Source organism: Salmo salar, chromosome ssa13 (assembly GCF_905237065.1).
Source record: "Salmo salar chromosome ssa13, Ssal_v3.1, whole genome shotgun sequence".
Classification (NCBI taxonomy): domain Eukaryota; kingdom Metazoa; phylum Chordata; class Actinopteri; order Salmoniformes; family Salmonidae; genus Salmo; species Salmo salar.
In genome coordinates, this window is record NC_059454.1 from 17,584,307 (window position 1) to 17,608,834 (window position 24,528).

At 44.4% G+C, this 24,528-nt stretch overlaps 1 protein-coding gene and 1 pseudogene across 1 annotated transcript; both read left to right on the forward strand.

The window, feature by feature from the left end:
- Positions 1-34: 34 nt before the first annotated feature.
- Positions 35-16,822, forward strand: dhx35 (DEAH-box helicase 35). Its single transcript, XM_014134662.2, has 20 exons — positions 35-169; positions 817-944; positions 1,038-1,130; positions 1,668-1,745; positions 1,950-2,054; positions 2,157-2,218; positions 2,348-2,417; positions 2,912-2,971; positions 3,450-3,562; positions 4,113-4,209; positions 4,279-4,437; positions 9,959-10,169; positions 10,358-10,482; positions 10,733-10,978; positions 11,197-11,274; positions 12,329-12,458; positions 12,557-12,638; positions 12,749-12,820; positions 13,056-13,167; positions 14,396-16,822. Exons 1-20 carry the CDS (start codon positions 109-111, stop codon positions 14,432-14,434), a joined length of 2,121 nt encoding a protein of 706 aa, XP_013990137.1. The 5' UTR covers positions 35-108; the 3' UTR covers positions 14,435-16,822.
- On the forward strand, positions 14,776-14,879 carry LOC123726274 (uncharacterized; annotated as a pseudogene).
- Positions 16,823-24,528: the final 7,706 nt, after the last annotated feature.

Here is a 24,528-nt window from a genome sequence, read left to right on the forward strand (position 1 = left end):
TTGGCTGAGCTCCGACTTTCTGACCTGAAGATCACTGACGTTATGATTTGACCTCGTATTTTTCCTTGTTCTCAGTTGTGTTGAACGCACCATTAGGCTAGAAAAAAAATGTGTGACGTAGAAGCCAAGATGGCGGCCCCCCTCTCCACGATGAAATTTTGGAAACCGGGTAAGCGCAATATTGTTCAATTAGACAATGGTTGCATGCATTTGGTCGTTTCACGTAAAACGTATATTCATTTGTGCATGTGAATTAGTGCGTAAGACATTTATTGCCGATAACCAACGTGTTTTCCCGCCTGCGTTGTGTTATGATCGCTAACGTTACTGCTGTGGTCCATTGTCATTGATAATAGTTAGTTATAACATTAACAGGTTAACTGTAACGTTAGTAACTACTTACTGCTATCTTGAGGATTGTGAAGGTATTTAAGTTGCCCAACATGACAAAATATACGTTGTCAAGCCACATTGGCTAGGGTGTAAAGGGGTGTAGTTAGCTAACTAACTAGCTAGCTAGTTACTATCATTTGGTTCCCGCTCGGTTATGCATAAGGAGGTACGGGGGATTTTGCACGTCGCTTTGCAGTAAAAATGTATCTATAGCTATATTGGCATGTCATCATATCAGGCGTTAGTTATGTAAACGTTAGCTGAATCCAAGCTGTCAGCAGTATTTCACTATGCAGATAAACAATCTGTGGTATTAGGTCATCTTATCAATGTTGTATTTGTTTCATTGCGGCGTTGATTATGGTTGATCATGAATTTACGCCGATCTTTGATTATACTACATCATCATCGTCTGTCTCTAAGGTTCGGAGGCCCCTGGGATATCGGAGGAGCGGCATGTCACGACAGAAACGACAGGCTCCCCCATAATTTTCAACCCTCACACCGCGTTGTCCATCGAGAAGCAGCGACAGAAACTTCCTGTTTTCAAGGTTGCTCATCAACTCTCATTAGTAAAGTGTTTTTTTATTGTTTCTACTAAAATCATAGGACCCCTGTTGACATGTCTGCCATGTTGTTTTCAGCACAGAAACAACATCCTCTACTTGGTGGAGAGTTACCAGACAGTGATCATCGTAGGAGAGACAGGATGTGGGAAGACTACACAGATCCCCCAGGTTTGGATAAGCTAATATACAGTAGCCAGGCTTGACAACGACAGAGTTGGCTCAAGCAGCAGTTCATATCTGGCTAGTTCGAACTAAATATGAAGGGTTTTGACCATTCTCATGAAGTAGGACATATTAAAATAGAAGTTGGGGTAGTTCCCCTACCCCAACTTCTATTTTACTGTGGAGAATACTATGCACACCCCAGTCTTCCACTAGGAAACGGAGTTGTTTTGCAGCCAATAGAACAGCCTCCAGGCAGGACACTGCAGCAGTGGACTGATACCCTTCACACAGCTTCCTTCTCACGGAGCCGGAGAGTGACCTTGTCCGCTGCTTACTAGCCATTTTCTCTTCTATGCAACCGGGGTTCGGAGCAAATCAAGTGGGACTTAATTTCTGCTGAGTAGGCTGTCCTAGACTTTATATTGATGCCCCTCGCTCTCTTTCTCTCTCACACTCCTCCTTGTCCTCTGTCTTTCTCTTGCTCTTCTGCATCCCACTCTTCCCCTCTCTCTTACCCCTTCCTTTCTTTCTCCACCTCAGTATTTGCTGGAGGCTGGCTGGGCAGCTGAGGGGAAGGTGATTGGTGTGACACAGCCTCGTAGAGTGGCTGCTATCTCAGTAAGTACTCCTATCTCGCTCACATTCTCCTTAAGCTCTGCTGGCCCTTTGGACCGCTTACTGCCCTGAATATCAAATAGTCCCCTTTTATCATTTTAAAGAGTTGCAAAAAACGATATAACTTTATTAAAATAACTGTATTTTGGTACATTTTTAAGAGAGAGTTCTGCCTGACTGAGGTTGTTTCCCCTCTCTTCCTGTCAGGTAGCCAATCGTTTGGCAGAAGAGCGTGGAGCCCTGTTGGGGCATGAGGTGGGCTATACCATTCGCTTTGATGACTGCTCTGACCCCCATGCCACCCGCATTAAGGTACTACAGTCAGCCTGTCGCCCTGTCCCCTGACACATAGTGGTACCATCAATTCCTTTTATTGTATGTTTTCCTTTTGTGAATTTTCTTTTTCTCTCTCAGTTCCTGACAGATGGGATGCTGGTGAGAGAGATGATGGCTGATCCTCTACTGAAGAAGTACAGGTGAATCACTAACAAACTGACCTACTATTGGCTACACAATACTAGTCTCAGACTGAATATCAATGGTGGATTCATAGTCTGGGTTCATCCTGTTTTAACCCCAGGGATCTGTCTATCTTTTCTCCTCAGTGTCCTAATGCTCGACGAGGCCCATGAAAGAACCCTCTACACGGACATAGCCATCGGCCTGCTAAAGAAGGTAGCTTCTGTGCATGTCTCCTTTAATGCTGGAATCCTTAATTGAAACGATAGCAAAGTGTTTACCCTGCCTATGTTTTGGTAAAAAGCTGAGGGATCGGCCTGGAGAAATGAAACCACTCTTAAATTCAAAGCCAGAGCTATGTATCTGAGGACTGACCATCCATGATATAAAAACTTGAGTTTTGATGCTCTGCAATGTTATATTGACTTTGTTTACAAACATTGGAGTATAACAAGCTTATATTTTGCGTTTCTGATTGGGTACGACCGTTGAACTAAGCTCATCAGGCATTTATAAGTCATCTTCAAGAATCAATGGGTGTATGTTTAATTTATAAGTGAAGAAATCAATGTAGCAACTAAGGATTCACAGCACTATCTACTTCACTGTAATGTATTTACACTGACCATGCATTCAGTTAGGCTTACAATGCATCTGAAATCTATTAAATCAATTAAATAAAGCTTTCTCCTCGTTTCATCCTTCTCTAGATTCAGAAGAAGCGCAGAGACCTCAGGCTGATAGTGGCCTCTGCCACTCTGGATGCCAAGGTGATTCTCTGATTCATTAAGATGGACAGATATGCTTCAGTACAGAGAAACAAAGGAACCGGGAGAGATGAGCTGATGTCATGAGAGACCACAGTGCACTGACATCTGAAATGTACTACCAAGGTAGTGCAGACAGACAAAGATGCAGTCGGCTCATGAATGCGTCAGTCAGCAAGCCAGATGGGACATCAGGCTGTATTTTTTTTTTTGTCTTGTGCAGAAATGTTTTTTATGTTGGCCAACTCAGCAATTTTTGCTTCATAGGAATTTTTCAGAATTGCTGTAGTAATACTGTTCCCTGTGTAGCTGAGCCGAATCTCGCTTTAGTGACATTTACATTTCACATTTTCAAATACAGTTGGATAAAATATCTATTTTGTCTTGGAAACAAACAACTCCTTTGTTGTGGTCATGCCAGTCACAAGCCTGTTTACCTGGCTTCATCTAACCCACTCCTATGTTATCACCTTGGCTGCAGAAATTCCAAGAGTTCTTTAACCTGAATGAGACTGGAGATCCTAACAAGGATACGTGTGGAATTCTGACGGTGGAGGGGCGCACCTTCCCTGTTGACGTCTTCTACACTGTCAGGTATTCCATGGAATTCTGAGCGTCTCTTCTGTCTCCAAACCTGTCACATATGATCACATTCTACAGCCCCACATCTTTAATGTTTCATTGGTGTCTGAGTTAATCAAGCTCAGGACAGACTGAGTTGAGCATCTCCTCACATTGTCTGCTCTCTCTTTCTCTCTGTCCCCAGCCCAGTCATTATACACTGTCTCCCCTATCTCTCTGTCCCCAGCCCAGTCATTATACACTGTCTCCCCTATCTCTCTGTCCCCAGCCCAGTCATTATACACTGTCTCCCCTATCTCTCTGTCCCCAGCCCAGTCATTATACACTGTCTCCCCTATCTCTCTGTCCCCAGCCCAGTCATTATACACTGTCTCCCCTATCTCTCTGTCCCCAGCCCAGTCATTATACACTGTCTCCCCTATCTCTCTGTCCCCAGCCCAGTCATTATACACTGTCTCCCCTATCTCTCTGTCCCCAGCCCAGTCATTATACACTGTCTCCCCTATCTCTCTGTCCCCAGCCCAGTCATTATACACTGTCTCCCCTATCTCTCTGTCCCCAGCCCAGTCCCAGACTATGTGAAGGCCACAGTGGAGACGGTGCTGAAGATCCATGAGACTGAGGATGATGGAGATGTTCTGGCATTCCTCACTGGACAGGTGTGTTTCTCTTACGGTTTGATTTTGAGCTGGTTACTTGTTGTCATGTGACCTGTGTGTGTCCTATAGGAGGAAGTGGAGAAGGTGGTGTCTCTGCTCCAGGAGCAGGCCAGAGCTCTGGGCCGTCTCGGCATGAAGAAATACCTCAAGGTGCTGCCCATGTATGCAGGCCTGCCCTACACTGACCAGATGAAGGTGTTTGAGAGGACGCCCCCTACTGTCCGCAAGGTGAATTTCAATCTGCCTCTGTTCCGTCCCAATGTCCCTACGCAGTGGTCATCAACCCTGATCAATGGAATGTTAAATTAGTTGTTTTGTTACTGGGCTGGCACAAAAGCCTGCACACCTTCTAGTTCTCCAGGACTAGGGTTGGTGAGAGCTGGTCTAGGGGTACTGCATATGATGCATGTATCACTATCAGCGTCCTAAAGAGATGCAGGGTCCAACATAAAGGCTTGTCCTCTTGTCCAGGACAAGTAAAACAAATAGATAGATTTATTTATTGTCAGACAAGAAGAATATAGATTTAGGTTGTCCAAATGGACAATAAAAAAAAAAAATCACACATCCCAATATCAAACAATTACTCTGATCAGAGAGGCTAATAAAAAAGCCTACAGTGCCTTCAAAAAGATATCACACTAGTGGTCTTCACGGATCCAAAAAGTTGGACCGGTTCTGAAATGGACCTGGGTATTTCCCACCCGGACCCGATATGCATAATGTTTTTAAATATAGGGAAACGCGTTCCGAACGGACCTGAGGACATCTAGACACGTTCCATGTAGTCCTAGGTGGATTCCAGTCTGCTCCGAGTGAACAAAGCAGCAGAAAAGCTACTTTATTAACCAGAGCTGATAAAGCACAAGAGGAGGGAGAGAGGTACCACTCTAGCAGATGGGGGAGGGGGCAGACTGTGAGCGACTGACAAGGGGAGGAGAGACAGCAACCAACCAAGTTGACTCGCGCTATAATAACCTAGCTATGGCAGCCCTTAGTCTATTTATCATTAAATATGATTTCATAGTACCTGTCTTGGACTGCATCGAACCTGGAGAAGCTAGTTAAGTTATCTAGCTAGGCTAACTGATGCTGCAGTTCATACACGTTTTCATCTCAGTTACAAATAACTCCATTCAGAATATTAAGTAGCAGCCTGTCTACCTGTTTGCTCTTGGTTGTTGTAGCCTATCCTTCTCCTTTTTATTCTGTAATTTTAATTCCATCTTTCACTTATTTGATATCTCCTAACTTTTGCCACACACTGAGTGATGCTCTATGATTGTAGCCTATTGCCGCTTTGATGACTTATGATTGACCAAGAGTAAGCACCGCTCTTGTGAAAAGTAAGAGCAGCAGCATAAATTATAAAATGTCGCTCTACTGCAGCAGTCGCGTTCGGATCTGTATGGGCCCTTCCGGACAAGTCAGTTAAAGTCAGACCTATTGGTAAATTTAAAAAAGCAGACATTGAATATCCCTTTTGAGCATGGTGAAGTTATTAATTACACTTTGGATGGTGTATCAATATACCCAGTCACTTCAAGGACACAGGGGCCTTACTCAGTTGCCGGAGAGGAAGGAAACCACTCAGGGATTTCACCATGAGGCCAGTGGTGACTTTAAAACAGTTGGTGTTTAATGGCTGTGACAGGAGAACGCTGAGGATGGATCAAATCCACAACATTGTAGCTATTCCACAATACTAATGTAAATGACCGTGAAATGAAGGAAACCTGTACAGAATAAAAATAATGCTAGTTGATTCTGTTGACATACTCGAGGCACGGTAGTGTTCAGATCAAATGGTCACGTTAGCGGAGGCAGTCATCATGTTGAAACTATTTAACCATAAAACATCCAGGTTTTATACAATTAAGTTTGTCATTTTATGAAGCATGTCTTACCTTGTTTCAAAGTAGCCTAGCCTAAAATACGACCATAGAAATGTTGAGGGAATTACTCTACATGGCCAAATGTATGTGGACATCCTTTCAAATTACTGCATTCTGCTATTTCAGCCACACCTATTGCTGACAGGTGTATAAAATTGAGCACACAGGCATGCAATCTCCATAGACACACTTTGGCAGTAGAATGGCCCGTACTGAAGAGCTCAGTGAATTTCAACGTTGCACCATCATCGGATGCCACCTTTCCAACTAGTCAGTTCGTCAAATTTCTGCCCTGCTAGCGCCACACAAACTCACAGAACGGGACCGCCGAGTGCTGAAGTGCGTAAATATTGTCTGTCCTCAGTTGCAACACTCGCTACGAGTTCCTAACTGCCTCTGGAAGCAACGTCAGCACAATAACTGTTCGTCGGGAGCATCATGAATTGGGTTGACATGGCCGAGCAGCCGCACACAAGCCTAAAATCACCATGCGCAATGCCAAGCGTCGGGCTGGAGAGGTGTAAAGCTCGCCGCCATTGGACTCTGGAGCAGTGGAAACCTGTTCTCTGGAGTGATGAATCACGCTTTGCCATCTGGCAGTCTGACAGACAAATCTGGTTTTAGCGGATGCCAGGGGAACGCTACCTGCCCGAACACATAGTGCCAACTGTGAAGTTTTGTGGAGGAGGAATAATGGTCTGGGGCTGTTTTTTATGGTTCCAGTGAAGGGAAATCCTTTACGCTACAGCATACAATGACATTCTAGAAGATTCTGTACTTCCATCTTTGTGGCAACAGTGCGGGGGAGGCCCTTTCCTGTTTCAGCATGACCATGCCCCCGTGCACAAAGTGAGGTGCATTCAGAAATGGTTTGTCAAGATGGGTGTGGAAGAACTTGACTGGCCTGCACAGAGCCCTGACCTTAACTCCATCGGACACCTTTGGGATGAATTGGAACGCAGACTGCGGGCCAGGCCTAGTCACCCAACATCAGTGCCCGACCTCATTAATGCTCTTGTGGCTGAATGGAAGCAAGTCCCCGCTGCAATGTTCCAACATCTAGTGGAAAGCCTTCCCAGAAGAGTAGAGGCTGTTATAGCAGCGAAGGGGGTCCAACTCCATTTTAATGCCCATGATTTTGGAATGAGATGTTAGACAAGCAGGTGTCCACATACTTTTGGTCATGTAGTGTATTTTATAACACTTAATATGACATTGAAACCAGTATTTCTCTAACCAGCATGTTCTATTGGTTTTAAATCAATGTTATTTTATTGTCCAGCAGCCAAAGGCATAATCCTAGTCATATTAGTAAACCATGCTAGTTGATGATAATCCTAGTCATGTTAGTAAACCATGCTAGTTGATGATAATCCTAGTCATGTTAGTAAACCATGCTAGTTGATGATAATCCTAGTCATGTTAGTAAACCATGCTAGTTGATGATAATCCTAGTCATGTTAGTAAACCATGCTAGTTGATGATAATCCTAGTCATGTTAGTAAACCATGCTAGTTGATGATAATCCTAGTCATGTTAGTAAACCATGCTAGTTGATGATAATCCTAGTCATGTTAGTAAACCATGCTAGTTGATGATAATCCTAGTCATGTTAGTAAACCATGCTAGTTGATGATAATCCTAGTCATGTTAGTAAACCATGCTAGTTGATGATTATCCTAGTCATGTTAGTAAACCATGCTAGTTGATGATTATCCTAGTCATACAGTGGGGGGGAAAAAGTATTTGATCCGCTGCTGATTTTGTATGTTTGCCCACTGACAAAGAAATGATCAGTCTATAATTTTAATGGTAGGTTTATTTGAACAGTGAGAGACAGAATAACAACAAAAAAATCCAGAAAACCGCATGTCAAAAATGTTATAAAATTATTTGCATTTTAATGAGGGAAATAAGTATTTGACCCCTCTGCAAAACATGACTTAGTACTTGGTGGCAATCAGAGGTCAGACATTTCTTGTAGTTGGCCACCAGGTTTGCACACATCTCAGGAGGGATTTTGGCCCACTCCTCTTTGCAGATCTTCTCCAAGTCATTAAGGTTTCGAGGCTGACGTTTGGCAACTCGAACCTTCAGCTCCCTCCACAGATTTTGTATGGTATTAAGGTCTGGAGACTGGCTAGGCCACTCCAGGACCTTAATGTGCTTCTTCTTGAGCCACTCCCGTGTTGCCTTGGCCGTGTGTTTTGAATCATTGTCATGCTGGAATACCCATCCACGACCCATTTTCAATGCCCTGGCTGAGGGAAGGAGGTTCTCACCCAAGATTTGACGGTTCATGGCCCCGTCCATCATCCCTTTGATGCGGTGAAGTTGTCCTGTCCCCTTAGCAGAAAAACACCCCCAAAGCATAATGTTTCCACCTCCATGTTTGACGTGGGGATGGTGTTCTTGGGGTCATAGGCAGCATTCCTCCTCCTCCAAAGACGGCGAGTTGAGTTGATGCCAAAGAGCTCCATTTTGGTCTCATTTGACCACAACACTTTCACCCAGTTGTCCTCTGAATCATTCAGATGTTCGTTGGCAAACTTCAGATGGGCATGTATATGTGCTTTCTTGAGCAGGGGGACCTTGCTGCAGGATTTCAGTCCTTCACGGCGTAGTGTGTTACCAATTGTTTTCTTGGTGACTATGGTCCCAGCTGCCTTGAGATCATTGACAAGATCCTCCCGTGTAGTTCTGGGCTGATTCCTCACCGTTCTCATGATCATTGCAACTCCACGAGGTGAGATCTTGCATAGAGCCCCAGGCCGAGGGAGATTGACAGTTTTTTTGTGTTTCTTCCATTTGCGAATAATCGCACCAAATGTTGTCACCTTCTCACCAAGCTGCTTGGCGATGGTCTTGTAGCCCATTCCAGCCTTGTGTATGTCTACAATCTTGTCCCTGACATCCTTGGAGAGCTCTTTGGTCTTGGCCATGGTGGAGAGTTTGGAATCTGATTGATTTATTGCTTCTGTGGACAGGTGTCTTTTATACAGGTAACAAACTGAGATTAGGAGCACTCCCTTTAAGAGTGTGCTCCTAATCTTAGCTCGTTACCTGTATAAAAGACACCTGGGAGCCAGAAATCTTTCTGATAGAGAGGGGGTCAAATACTTATTTCCCTCATTAAAATGCAAATCAATTTATAACATTTTTGACATGTGTTTTTCTGGATTTTTTTGTTGTTATTCTCTCACTGTTCAAATAAACCTACCATAAAAATCATTGACTGATCTTTTCTTTGTCAGTGTGCAAACGTACAAAATCAGCAGGGGATCAAATACTTTTTCCCATCACTGTATTAGTAAACCATGCTAGTTGATGCATCAATAGATCTCCCCTTAATTTCTAACTGATATATTAATCTGTGGGCTTTTGAGAACGGTGTTTTCCTGCTAATTGCATTTTTTAACATTTGCGCATAATCTACAGCAGGGTTAGCCAACTGTCGGCCCGCGGGCTGGTGTTGGTGTTGGAGACCATTTTCCAGGGGTGGGGGTAACGTGACGGGTGATTTGGACAAGTAAAACATCTGTCCTAATTATCTGAAGGACAAGTGGAAAAAAAAAGTTAATGTCAAGCCCTCAGATGGCCAGATTGGAGTTTGTGGCAAAGAATGCTTTTATACCTCCGCTTGGACATAGGACAATAATGGGTATACAGTAAGCTTCCTGAAGAGTACCAAGCGATGAAAACACTTTTTGCCACAGGATAAAATGATCTATCAGAGTGGCTGATGCATGTGCTTTATAGTCAATTCACGATGTACAATTCCCTGTTGCAAAGCCTTGTATTGGATGTATAGGAGTGGGCGGTCTATGTTAAAGTGCTCTCTCTGGTTCTCTAAGGTGGTGGTGGCCACTAACATAGCAGAGACGTCCATCACCATTAACGGCATCGTGTTTGTGATCGACTGTGCGTTCGTCAAGCTGCGGGCGTACAATCCTTGCACTGCCATCGAGTCGCTGGTGGTCACGCCCATCTCCAAGGCCTCAGCCAGTCAGAGGGCAGGACGAGGGGGACGCAACCGAGCAGGGAAGTGCTTCAGACTATACACAGGTGTGTGGGGGGGGGGTCTCTGTGTGTGTGTGTTATCGGAAAAGGCCATCGGTGAGGGGGGGAAAAAAAGTGTCAAGATAGCTCTAAGCTTGCTCAGATCAGCAATGGAGAGTGAATGACAGCAGGGGAAGGGTGTGGAAGGCAGCCTTGTACTGCGGTGTGTGTTCTGACCTGTCTGTGTGCTCCAGAGGAGGATTTTGAGAAGCTGCCTGCATCCACGGTTCCCGAGATGCAGCGTACCAACCTGGCCCCTGTCATCCTGCAGCTCAAAGCTCTGGGCATAGACAACGTGCTGCGATTCAGCTTCCTCTCTGTGAGTCCATCCAATACAATGTGTGTACTTTGTTTTGAGCACTGTAATCTCGGGTTTACTCAGATCTAAAATCTTTTGGAATTTGATCAGATGCTGAAGTAGTCTGTACATAAGATTAAGAGCACTATATAAGGCACACAATTCTGAAAGATGGTGAATTGACTCAAAGAGCACCAAGACTGGTTGTCAACAAATTATTAACTTTGATGGCCTGCGTATTAAACTAACTTTATAATTGTTCCCACTCTAGCCTCCTCCAGCCCAGTCCATGGTCCAAGCCCTGGAGCTGCTCTACGCCCTGGGGGGTCTGGACCAGTATGGTCGTCTGACTGACCCTATGGGCGTGCGTATGGCAGAGTTCCCCCTCAGCCCCATGTTTGCCAAGATGCTGCTGGAGTCAGGAAACTTTGGCTGTTCCAAGGAGATCGTTACCATAGCAGCCATGATGCAGATCCAAAACATCTTCATGGTGCCAGCCAATCAGAAGAAACCAGCGGTGAGTGTTGCAGATGTCGTCATGTTGAATGCCCAGTCTAAAATGTTCTGTTGTGCAGATCTGTATGTCTGTCTCTGTCCTTCGAGACTCCAAAGCTTTTACCTGTGTCTGAGAAGCACGGCATCTACCATCCTAATCACCTCTCGTCTCCCTCTCTGTCTGCATGTCTCCCCGTCTCTCTTTCTCTCTCTGCTCCCATCCTCCTCCCTCCTCCATAGGCGCGTGAGCATCGCAAGTTTGCTGTGGCGGAAGGAGATCATCTCACCATGCTCAATGTGTACGAAGCCTTCATCAAGGTGGGCACTGCCACTGTAGGGGCCACTGCTGGGAATGAAGCCTTCCGTTTAGCAGTGAACAACCTGAATCTTTTTATGTGAAGATGGTCCATGAACAGCAAAGCACTCTGATGAATGATATAATATTTTAGATTGATATCTTTTCAGGTCTTGGTGCTAAAGATCAGCTTTACTAAGCATTTGCATTTCTGAAAACTATACTGATCAAAAATATAAATGCAGCATGCAACAATTTCAAAGATTTTACATATAAGGACATCAGTCATTTTAAATAAATTCATTAGGCCCCAATCTATGGATTTCACATGACTGGGAATACAGTTATGCATACAGATACCTCAAAAAAGGTTGGGGTGTGGATCAGAAATCTGGTGTCACCACCATTTGCCTCGTGCAGCGCGGCATATCTCCTTTGCATAGAATTGATCATGCTGTGGAATGTTGTCCCACTCCTCCTCAATGGCAGTGCAAAGTTGCTGGATATTAGTGGGAACTGCAACACGCCGTCTTACATGTTGATCCAGAGCATTCCAAACATGCTCAATGGGTGACATGTCTGGTGAGTGTGCAGGCTTCATCAGCTGTCAGGGTGGCTGTTCTCAGACGTTCCCGCAAGTGAAGAAGCCGGATGTGGAAGTCCTGGGCTGGTGTGGTTACAACGCGGTCTGTGGTTGTGAGGCCGGTTGGACGTACGGACACATTTTCGAAAAACGATGTTGGAGGTAGCTTATGGTGGCCTTTTAGTATCCCCAGCACAAGGTGCACCTGTGTAATGATCATGTTTAATCAGCTGCTTGATATGCCACACCTGTCAGGTGGGTGGATTTTCTTAGCAAAGGAGAAATGCTCACTAACAAGGATGTAAACAAATTTGTGCACAAAATTTGAGAGAAATAAGCCTTTTGTGCATATGGAACATTTTCTGGGATTTTAGCTCATGAAACATGGGACCAACACTTTACATGTTTATTTTTGTTCATTGTAAGTACCCTTGTTATTTTCCAGAGGGAATAAAACCTAAAACTGGTTTCTCTACCCCCTCTCATCCCTCTAGCACCAGAAGAGCTCTCAGTGGTGTCAGGAACACTTCCTCAACTACAAGGGTCTGCAGCGAGCCATGACTGTACGAGAACAGCTCAGACGACTCATGAATAAATTCAAGGTGCCACGCACCTCCAGCGAAGGTGCGTATACCCCACATTTCTGTCCTGTTTGTATCCTATATCTGTACCTCTTTACGGTGTTCAAATTTAACAGGAAATTGTGTTTTTGTCTTGTCCAGGTGACCCGGATGTGATCCTGAGATGCATTGTGTCTGGGTTTTTTGCCAACGCTGCCCGCATGCACCACTCAGGGTCCTACAGGTGACTACCAACTTCCTGAAACACTATTGTCTGTTGCTCATTGCTTTTGCCTTAACTAAGCTCAATGTCTACAGTTAATTCATCCCCTCCTCACACCTTCTGTTTCCCAGGACTCTGCGGGATGACAGAGAGCTTCACATCCATCCCAACTCTGTGCTGTTTGGAGAGAAGCCTACGAAGTGGTGAGAATTTGGCTTTTACATTTGGTCCAAGGGTTCTCAAACCTCTCTCCAGGGACCCCAGATGTTGTTGTAGCCCTAAACTAGCTCAGCTGATTCATCTACTCAAGGGCATAATGAATAGTTGACTGAATCAGGTGTTCGAGCTCTGGAATAGATTAAATATGTCTGGGTGTCTCAGAGGAGAGGAATGAATCCCCTAGATATATGCGTCTAACACTGCCTTGTCCTCCCCCAGGGTTGTCTTCAATGAAGTCGTGCAGACCTCTAAGTACTACATGCGTGATGTCACAGCTGTAGAGTCCTCCTGGTTGGTCGAGCTTGCTCCCCACTTTTACAAGCAGGCTAAGGTAGGAGAAAAACACTGTCTTTCTAATACTCTACTCTTTTTGTTCTTGCTTGTTTGTTCTGAGAAGAAGAAAAAAAAGCACACCCATAACATATTAGGGCTATGTATGTACACTACATGACCAAAAGTCCACCGGCTTGTCTAACATCTCAATCCAAAATCATGGGCATTAAAATGGAGTTGGACCCCCTTTGCTGCTATGACAGCCTCTACTCTTCTGGGAAGGCTTTCCACTAGATGTTGGAACATTGCTGCGGGGACTTGCTTCCATTCAGCCACAAGAGCATTAGTGATGTCGGGCACTGATGTTGGGTGATTAGGCCTGGCTCGCAGTCAGCATTCCAATTAATCCTAAAGGTGTTCAATGGGGTTGAGGTCAGGGATCTGTGCAGGCCAGTCAAGTTCTTCCACACCGTTCTCAACAAACCATTTCTGAATGGACCTCGCTTTGTGCACGGGGCATTGTCATGCTGAAACAGGAAAGGGCCTCCCCCGCACTGTTGCCACAAAGATGGAAGTACAGAATAGTCTAGAATGTCATTGTATGCTGTAGCGTAAAGGATTTCCCTTCACTGGAACTAAGGGGCCTAGCCCGAACCATGAAACAGCCCCAGACCATTATTGCCCCTCCATCAAACGTCACAGTTGGCACTATACATTCGGGCAGGTAGTTATTTTCCTGGCAAACCAGATTTCAGACTGCTAGATGGCAAAGCGTGATTCATCGCTCCAGAGAACGCGTTTCCACTGCTCCAGAGTCCAATGGCAGTGAGCTTTACACCACTCCAGCCAATGCTTGGCAATGCGCATAGTGATCTTAGGCTTGTGTGTGGCTGCTCGGCCATGTCAACCCATTTCATGAAGCTCCTGACCAACAGTTATTGTGCTGACGTTGCTTCCAGAGGCAGTTTGGAACTACCACTTTGCGGCTGAGCCATTTTTGCTTCTCGACGTCTCCACTTCACAATAACAGCACTTACAGTGGACCAGCGCAGAAATTTGACAAACGGACTTGTTGGAAAGGTGGCATCCTATGATGGAGCCACGTTAAAAGTCACTGAGCTCTTCAGTAATGCCATTCTACTGTCAATGTTTGTCTATGGAGATTGCATGGCTTTGTGCTCGATTTTATACACCTGTCAGCAATGGTTTATCTTAGTCTTTCTCTGATTCACTTTATATCCCTCTTGTTCTCTCTCTGTCTGTATCTCCTTCTCCCCATCTGTTAGCATGGGTCATTAACCAGCAAGAGATCCAGGGTCCTCTGAGCTGGTTTCTGTCCGCGCCTGTCATAACTCTGACCACTACGTCCTGGTTCCAACCCCTCACCCAGAGAGGACCAGCGTTAGGGGAACAGAGTCATGGGAAGCAGGGTACTGGGTAAGACCCGAAGAGGAGAAAGGAGAACACCCCTCCTAAACCTACACTGTGCCCCCCATCCCCATTCTGATACCCTCTTCCCCTTTATCACCCTGTACAAAGATGTATTATATATTTATTTCACATTCCACATGGTAGTCACTAGAGGGCCATTCTGAAACTGACAGAACAAATGAGCATGTACATGGGCTATTTGTTCTGAATTTACTGAAGGGTTAGGGGACCCCCCCCCCCTTCTGCGTTTTGGCTAAGATCAAATGTAGGATCTGTTCTTATCAGTTTAATGTCTGATAGATATAGTATGGTTGGAGAGCTCCATAGTTCTGTCCTTTCCAGCATGGCCAGATAGGCCAGGTCCCATCCACACCTGTACATATAGAGACAGAGCAGGCTCGGGTCCAGGGAATGGGGGTACCATACCTGGTCCTTGGTTCCATGGTTATTTTTTTATGGCTTTGGGCTCAATTCAATCGAACCCTGTAGTATTTACGCAGTAGCTCTTTTTCCCCATGGTCAAATAAAATCCCTACCAACACCAGCTAGACTCCACAGGTAGATGCTTCCAGTTTAAGATAATCTGTGTGTGTATATGTGTAGTAATTTGTAAAACCAAGATGCTGTGTAAACATTGCTATGGGGGGTTTGATTTGAATTCCAGCCTCTGTTTTTACGTCGTGGCATGGCGCGGTAAATAAACGAAGACTGAGTGTGAGGATGTGAACGTTTTTTTTGAGGGGGTGGTGGGGGGCGGGCGCAAAAAAATGTGTATTTTATTTTATAATAATTTGCTCCTCCCCTAGACTGGGTGCTAGTCTCATCCTACTGTAGCTGTCAGTACCAAGGCTAGCGCTCTCCTTTTTCCAATACTTGTCTCTCTAGAACAGGAATCCCCAACTCCACTCCTCGAGAGATACGGGAACAGCAGGGTTTTGTTCCAACCCGGCCCCAACACAATCAACTACTCATGGTCTTTAGTCTGGATCACGTTTAGCTAAACCAGATGTGTTAGGGCTGGAACAAAAGCCTGCACACCTAATGACTCTCCAGGACCAGAGTTGGAGAACCCTGCAATCTTCAATCATAAGTGTTTTGACTCAGTGGCACAGATCTATAAGCTTGTGCCACAGATGGAAATTCCATTTAGGATTTGATGTGTCGACACAGAATGTAGCGTTCTGGGTTATTACTGTGAAAAAGACCTCTTTGCTTTTAGACAGTTACTCTACAACTCTTTACTACTGTCTATCTCAAACATAGTGGCCTTTTTAACCGTTCTGTGCCAAATGATCTAACCATATTTCACATTTCATTTTGGTATGAAATGTGCAAATAACCCATCAAGCATTTTAAGTGCAAAAGAAGCAATCAAAACTGAAAAATGTAAGTGCCATTTTTCCATACGAATAAGTGCATTCAGACATGCATATGAAGCCTAAAAAAATGTAAGCATTTTATCTTTTTGAGCCATTTCTCTTCGGCCCACCACTGTTTCCCTATATCACCATTGGTTGTGGTTTGCATAAATCAGTTGTTCTTTTGTACACCATTGTCTGTGTCAAGACCAGTAATCTTCAACAGAAAGGAAGGCACACATTTTTATGGGTCACTGCTATCTTGGTTCCTTTGGATGTCCCAACCCATAACCTTAACATTTTACACTTTAACTTCAATGGGGGGGTAGGGACGTCCGAAGGATACTGGATAGCACTGGCCCATTTTTAAGTACGTTTCACCCCATATATTACAACAACCCCTGCTCCTGTCTTGATTTGCTCTTCCTTATTGTATTTGTTTTTCTCTGGGAGTATTATTATTATTGGGGGGAAAAATGACCCCCAAAGCTTTAGAGTAAGAAAACAAACAAAACCATAGGACCTGCTTTCATTTCAGTAAGGTTACTGTCCTTACTTTATTGACTTAAGTCTGCATGGTTTTAACTTTCAATTCCTTGTCCTTTCTAGGTACAATATAACTGCCTCTGAACTCTGGAAAACTAACATACCATAGATGATCCAATGCAATCTGAATAGTAGAATGACTACAAGTGAAATACTCTTGCATGTTAAATGGTAGTCTATTAAGAATACTGCTAAGATCACAATGTAGATTTGCACAAATGTAGTTGCCTGTGAGATGACTGATGTTCCTCTGTGCTGAGAATCTTAATGCGTCTGTCACAAAGCCACAGTGTAATCTGTAGTCTGTAGTTTCCCAGCTCTGTTAAGCAGCTGTATCCCTCCACATCTTGAAATAAAGCTGTATGGTCATGGGCTCAACTATGCCTGTCTGTGTCTGTTAAATGGTTTAAACTAAAGCAATAAGGCCTGAGGTGGTGTGGTATATGGTCAATATACCACGGCTAAGGGCTGTTCTAAGCACGACGCAACACGGAGTGCTAGGACACAGACCTTAGCCGTGGTGTATATTGGCTATATATCACAAACCCCCGAGGTGCTTATTGCTATTATAAACTGTTTACCAACTTTAATTAGAGCACTAAAAATAAATGTTTTGTCATACTGATGTACTGCAGCTTTCAGCCAATCAGCATTCAGGGCTCGACCCACCCAGTTTATAATGACCATTACATCAGTGTTTAGGGGAAACGTCATCCTACACCTGAGTCCTGTGTGAACTTACTGGTGTCCTCAATTACTGGTGCTGTAGTCTACTTGTCCAGCAGGTGTCAGTGTTGTACTGTAAACTGTTCAGTCAGCTGATCTGGAATGGTTTCCAGTCCTGCCAGTATTTCCTTTGATAGATGTTATTCCATTTAAGATTTAAAGAATATAATCAGTATTATTATGGGAGACAATGCCAGCATGTTAATAATGTAGTATGTTCTGTTTTTTTTTAACCTTTTTCTGTTTTCCCTACTCATCCAACAATGTACTGACAATTCTTGAAGCAACCTTGTATTGGCATTAAAGACAATCTTCACGGGAATGCTCATAATTACACTGAATGAGATGTATTGTTTCAACTTCAGGTATTTTGAGTGTGTAAAATTACTAATGTAACCAACTGGATTTATCCTCCGATTAGGCAATTGGAGATTGTGGTAGGCATTTGGCTGATGTTAGGCCCTGGTGTTTTGTCTGGCTGATAAGGTTACAAATGATTTCATATTGGGCGCGCATTTAGGCATCTACCTGGCACGTTGATTGATCTCTGACCGCGGTAAAAGGGAATGTGGGTAGAGTAACCTTACAGCGGGTAGCGGAAATGTAAATAAACTCTCTGAGATGACAGTATGAGAGAGTGCGGCTGACTTCCTCGCTTAGCGCTCCAATCAGTTTGCAGAGTTGCGGGAAGAGCGTGCTCATGACTCCTGGGAATTGAGGGAGGCTGGCAACCTGGTCTCAGAGCATTTTGTATTATTCTGTATGTAAATCCGAAACTGCTTTAGCATGATATGTTTTGTATGGTATGTTACGAATTACAATGGCAATTTGTATATGCTACAAATTTTCAAAATGTATGAAACGTTACCAAATTACAATTTGTTGTGGCTAACGTTAGCTAGGCTAGGTGTTAGGTTAGAGTTAGGGGAAGGGTTAGCTAAAAAGTTATACACAGTTGCTAAAATCTTAATGTTGTCCGTGATGAGATTTGAACACGCAACCTTTGGGTTGCTAGCTGTTCACACATGTCCACCCTGACCAACCACCCTCCTTTCATCTTTGCCTTAAGTAACCTTCTGTCTTATGTAACCATAACAAACATATTGACATTTCAATATCCCGGATTTACATTTACTATGTTATGTCTAGTCTATCAGACCAGTCTGAGGAGAAAGAGAGCCAGAGTGGTGGGTCTTCTACTAAAATGTGACCACTTACGAAATGAACTTGAAATACGGTGTGACTCTTAAAAGGATGGCACTGGCAACCACTTGGTGGAGTGGAAGGAGGGAGTCATGGCAACAGGCTTTTTTGGTGTCTTGTATGGTTTTTATTTTCTTAACCCTAACACACTTTTTTTTAACGCCTGCTGTGTAAATTATCTTAACCTGTTATGAAAGTCACTTCTGATATAAACTGTATACCATCTAGTCAAACCTTTATATGGCCCTGCAATACCTGGAAGATACCAAAGACATGTATGGAGGCTAAATATGATTAGCCTAACCCTAAAGCTTTTCAACATGAATGCTTCCGTACAGCATATGCACTTTAAATACCCATTTTAGAGTAATTATTCAATATAGAAAAATGCTGACCATAATAGTTTTATCACCAGCAAAATAATTTGTAAACCAAAAAGATACCATACCCATCGCCAAGGACAAAGTAGTGTCTGCACAGTGAAAAGGCCACTCTGTTCTGGAGAGAAACCCAGAAAAACAAACACCAGGTGTAAGTTAATGGTGATGTTAGACAATATAATGATACTTTTATAACAATGCGCTGCACCATTTAATTGTTTTATTATCCTTTAAACTACTGCTGGTTTGGTGGTCGTAGCCCATTATCACATTTCTCTAGTATAGGCTTCTTATCATAATGAGCCATATCAGCAAATTGCCTGCGATAAGTCACCGGTATGATGTGTCGATAATCACTTATCGTCTCAGTTCTAGGGATTTAGTATCGATACATTTGGGGACACGCTTTCCTGAGGGAAGGGCGTAATCACCTGAGGGAAGGGCGTAATCACCTGAGGGAAGGGCGTAATCACCTGAGGGAAGGGCGTAATCACCTGAGGGAAGGGTGTATTCACCTGAGGGAAGGGTGTAATCACCTGAGGGAAGGGTGTAATCACCTGAGGGAAGGGCGTAATCACCTGAGGGAAGGGCGTAATCACCTGAGGGAAGGGTGTAATCACCTGAGGGAAGGGTGTAATCACCTGAGGGAAGGGTGTATTCACCTGAGGGAAGGGCGTAATCACCTGAGGGAAGGGCGTAATCACCTGAGGGAAGGGCGTAATCACCTGAGGGAAGGGTGTAATCACCTGAGGGAAGGGGATAATCACCTGAGGGAAGGGGGTAATCACCTGAGGGAAGGGTGTATTCACCTGAGGGAAGGGTGTATTCACCTGAGGGAAGGGTGTAATCACCTGAGGGAAGGGTGTATTCACCTGAGGGAAGGGCGTAATCACCTGAGGGAAGGGCGTATTCACCTGAGGGAAGGGCGTATTCACCTGAGGGAAGGGCGTAATCACCTGAGGGAAGGGTGTATTCACCTGAGGGAAGGGTGTAATCACCTGAGGGAAGGGTGTATTCACCTGAGGGAAGGGTGTATTCACCTGAGGGAAGGGCGTAATCACCTGAGGGAAGGGCGTATTCACCTGAGGGAAGGGCGTAATCACCTGAGGGAAGGGCGTAATCACCTGAGGGAAGGGCGTAATCACCTGAGGGAAGGGCGTAATCACCTGAGGGAAGGGCGTAATCACCTGAGGGAAGGGTGTATTCACCTGAGGGAAGGGGGTAATCACCTCATCAACAGGGACCGCTTGGTGTAATCGTAAAGGTGGTAACTTGACAGCCCCTGTACTCAGGTTTGAGTCCTGGTCAGGGCTACCCCCCCAAATTCAATAAAAATGTTAAACAGTAGCCTAATACTTATCAAGAGTAAACAGGGTTCCTCCTAATTTACAATTATTTTAATTAACTTTTGACCAAACAAACAAGATGCTGCAAGGCGCTAACTGGCCACTAGCCTAATTGGAATAAGGACAATAACCATTAGCTTCAATGATCATTCTATGATGAGTTAAAAATAACTGCTTGTTGGCAGTCTGGCAGATGCTGTCCAAGCCAAGGTGAAGGGATGGAGCCGGTAGTCCTACAACAAACTGGTAACCTGATGAGCCCCATGTGTGTTCTCAACATTTCAAAGATGTCTACGCTCCCTCATCTAAAGAAGATTTACTGTCTCTAAAGGTATCTCACTTCAATATCACTTATAGCCCTATTGATAAGAAGTTATCCCGGCAGTTGTCATCCCAACCCTGTTGATGGGATATTCTACCTCAGTGTCTAGGCTAGAAAGAAGTCGCCCCTCTCTGTCCTTGATCTAGGCTCCATTTCTGCTTCAGCCTACATCTAGGTGTTCGGGTGTGTAAAACAGTATTACCAAACCTGTTTTCCAGTTCCACTCAGTTGCCCATTCTAGTTCTCCAACCGTGGGATGACAGGAGGAGTGACAGCCACATCTGTTAGTGATTCATAGAAGCCTATTGGACCACGGGATTTAGACGAGGCAGCAGTTTGAACAGGTTGTGTGTGTGTTAGGTCCACTGTCTTCCTTTCCGTGTTTTAGGCCTTCATTTAAACAATCATTGACGTGTTTGAGTCCATTTGAAGAATGTTTAACAGTGATAGTGTTCTGGAGGGGAGGCATGTCATGTTTAGGGTGGAATTAAGGCCTACCCCTGTTCAAAGTTTACACGTGTTTTGAAAGAAAACATCTGGTTCTTTTTTCCTACCTGTCTTGGTCATTCAAGCGAGAAGTGTCCACGTCAACACCTACATGGTTTTTTTTTGTCACTATGAACATGTAATTGTATAAACAATATGTCAGTTGATCAATAATATACAGCAGGTTAGTTGAGCTGTAGTCTTGCCAGGGTGCTGAGATTAGTTGAATTTCATTTTATCTTCCTATCAGTTTGTTTTTCATCTCTTGTAAGGGAAGGATAGCTGTTGTAAAAATGTACAAATGCTGAAGAATTTGAGTTAAATCTGAGTTGGGGGATGAGAGAAGTTTCATTACAGCTGACCCTTTCCATAGGTATGGGTGTAAGTTAAGTTGCATACAGAGAGGCAGTACCCATCAGATCATTCTTCCAGAGCGTAGGGGGGACTGACACATTTCGTTGACATCCTAGACCTAGATGGTAAACCTGTGGCAACATATTGGCAAATATAACCACTCACATGATGGTCTTCCATCCTGTTTGGCCACACATTAACATATTCTAATAAATGGCCAGAGTCAAAGGGCCCAGACATGTGCAGAGGGTTAATACTGTTGAATAATAGTTTAAATAACATTTTACGTTCTGCTCTGTTATGACCAAGTGAGTGTGAGAGCTGTTGTATTCCCAGGAAGAACTATTGACCTGTTTAATTAACCTCGTGCGCAAAAAAAACGTTTAGCTGAGGATTGTGTAAGATCTTACCAGTACTGCCTCATACATACTGCGTAGTCACTAATGGACACTATATTATATTCCAAATGATCGATCTCTATAAAATATTATATAATTGAAGGACTGAATTCTTCTCACAGTTTGCATTGCGTAAAAATAAATATATCTTCAAAAACGGTGAAAAGTGGATCTTAAATAGACAACATACACTACAAAGCAGGCTTCAGTTTCCACGGGCTTTTGAAGCCTGTAAAGGACAAGTTGGGATGGACTGGGCGGAGGGCTTGTAACATTTTGCCATAAATGTTAAGTAGTAGAGAAAATAAAATGAAAAGGAAGAAAAAAGGAAAAGACCAGAAAGGATTTCAACCGCGGGAGGAGTTTTTACATTTGGAATGGTGGATGCAATCAATTGTGCGAGGCTGGTTAGTGGGCTCCCCGGGTGACAAATTGAAAGTGTCTCGGTCTAGTTTATAGCCCTGATCAGGTCAAACGAAAAATATTGGAGGTCTGGGTGAGAAGACAGGCCCGCCTGGCGCAGATAAATGGACTGATCATTTCTTATTGAGAAACAATTCCTAAAAGGTAGTTTACTGTGTGACTGGGGAAGCGGGGGAGCGGAGAGCACGACGCGCACCCACTGCTCCCTCCCTGACCCTTCCTCCAGCGCCGGAATGAAATGGATAGAGAGAACGCGCGTTTCTGATGGCACTCCTCCGCCAGAGAGACACTCCATTTGTTATGAAGTAGGGGTCCTGATGAAGTGTAGGGAGCGCCTCCTTTTTTCTCTTCTTTTCCCCCCTCATCCCTCCTTTCTCAGGCACTACAAGGCCGGCCTTCAGTCTGCTACACTCGAAATGGATGGAAGGAGCCGATTGAATTTTACACTCCCTTGGTCATGATTAATGTGTCTGGAGTGGGGCGTCGCGGCAGTGTCATTCTATGACCACTAGGTGGTGGTCAAGCTCCTCTGGTTGAAGCTTGATACTTGGGTTTGGGGTAAGTGGCGGTGAGGGGCGCATTGGTGTTTGGAGATAGGACTCCTCTCTTAGCAGTCGACCCCTTCAACTCCTCTCTCTAGTGTTAATAGAAAATGTGTGCTCACTCCCACTCCCTCTCGTTATTAGGCTACTTCACGGTCTGTTTCTCTGTGCTGTGCGCTGCCCTCTCTGTGTAACTTGGCAGGGTTGGCTGTAAATGTCAGTTTATCACTTAACGCATTGTAAAAGGGTGCGAGGCCTAATAAAAAGAGTCAGGTCGCATTACTAGACTTTGTAACAGATGTTTATGGTGTCCCTTTACTCATTCACAGTTCAAGCCAGATGTCTATCAGTAGGCTTAAGTGTGTTGTGGGTTTTATTCTAGATTCACCTAAGAGGGAGCTTGTAGGAGGTAATGTTTTCTTTAGTGGGTCGTGCCAGTTGATAACAGTAGCTTTTCTCTGGTTGTGTCACAGTGGGTGCCAGCTCTGATGGGGTCTCTGTCTATTCATTCCAGAGGAAGAGGATTTCCCCACAATGATGCCAATAATACCAGCTAGAGTATTTCCCTGGTTAAATCCAGGAAGTCTAATATTGGGATAATATTGTGACACACATCCAGGCCCAAGCCAGCCAATGGTCCTTAAAGTGGCTGGTGATAAGGGTCTGTGTTTCATGGTATTAATGGCATTAGGGCAGGAAGTACTTCAGAGATGAGGGATCAATAAAGGCCAGGGGGTGTGTGCATGCGTGTGTGTGGCTGGTTTTCCCAGACAGGGAGCAGGTTTAATTTGGCATGAATAATGCAGACAGAGAGAGGAGGAAGATTGGACAGAGGAAGCTGAAGCCTTCAGGTAGACAGTGGCTCTTATCTTGTCCCTTCTCCCCTTCTAAATGATCTGCTACTATCTGATGCTACAGGACATCTTGTGATCGTGACTGATTTTGTGTATGTTTATCAGGTCGAACACAGCAGGTCATTGGCTTATCTTCATCTTCTTCCCAATATCATTTTTTCTGTTGTTCATCTCCTGGAAGGAAAGATTAATTTACTGATAACAACATCTTGTCAATGCATGAGGAACTCACATTCTCAAAACTCCGTCTCAATGATAGGCGAAAAACGTGGTGTTCTGCCCTATAGGAGCTCTTGTCCTATTCTGCTCCTCCTGTCCAAACACTGCTTTCATCATCAGGACTACAGCCTGTGATGGATGGAGCTGTCCATAGCCAGGTTGTCATGGCATCTGTTGCATGGCACTGCCTCTGTATACTGCTTTCTAGATGCTTTGTGTCTTCATATCCTCACACAAACACCATTACAAAGACACACATACACACGTGCTCTGTGGATGCTTGGTGCCCAGTCCCCTCACTCTAGACCCAGTTCCTCTTAGGCAATACCAAACGCTTCTAGAGCAGTGAACTCTCACATACTCAAGTCCCAAATGGACTGGGTTTGAAATCGGATCATCTGCGTGCCGTAAGACTGTGTAGGCCTCTGCGCTCATTAGGCATTTGGTAATTGGTCATTTGGTAATTGGTCTCCAGGCAAGTTTACTCAGCAGGCCAGCGTAGTTCACCAAACCACCTCTACTACCTGGGCTCTCCTAAAATGGCTGACAGGACCGTAGTCTCGTCATGGAGGAGGAACAGAAGGATGGAGAGAGGAAGGGAGGAGATAACTGGAGATAAAAACAATGGGAGAGTGACGAAGCGAGAGATGGCGGAATGGAGGGAGAAATCAATAGGAAATCAGCGTTTGGGGAGGGCCCGCCGTTTATCAGGTGACACGGTTAAACAGCGTTAAGGCACTAAAAGTGAGAAAAATACGGGCCGTCCGGCAGGCCATATTGATCACAGCGGAATGGGCCAGCAGAAGGCCGAAGCCACTAATAAAATAAGAC

What these genes read in the sequence shown, in the direction of transcription:
- dhx35 (XM_014134662.2), top strand. Translation starts at nt 109, where the DNA reads ATGTGTGACGTAGAAGCCAAGATGGCGGCCCCCCTCTCCACGATGAAA. An exon ending in CCTCTACTGAAGAAGTACAG is followed by an intron (nt 2,219 to 2,347) that starts GTGAATCACTAA and finishes TTTTCTCCTCAG; the next exon opens with TGTCCTAATGCTCGACGAGG. An exon ending in CTGCCACTCTGGATGCCAAG is followed by an intron (nt 2,972 to 3,449) that starts GTGATTCTCTGA and finishes CCTTGGCTGCAG; the next exon opens with AAATTCCAAGAGTTCTTTAA.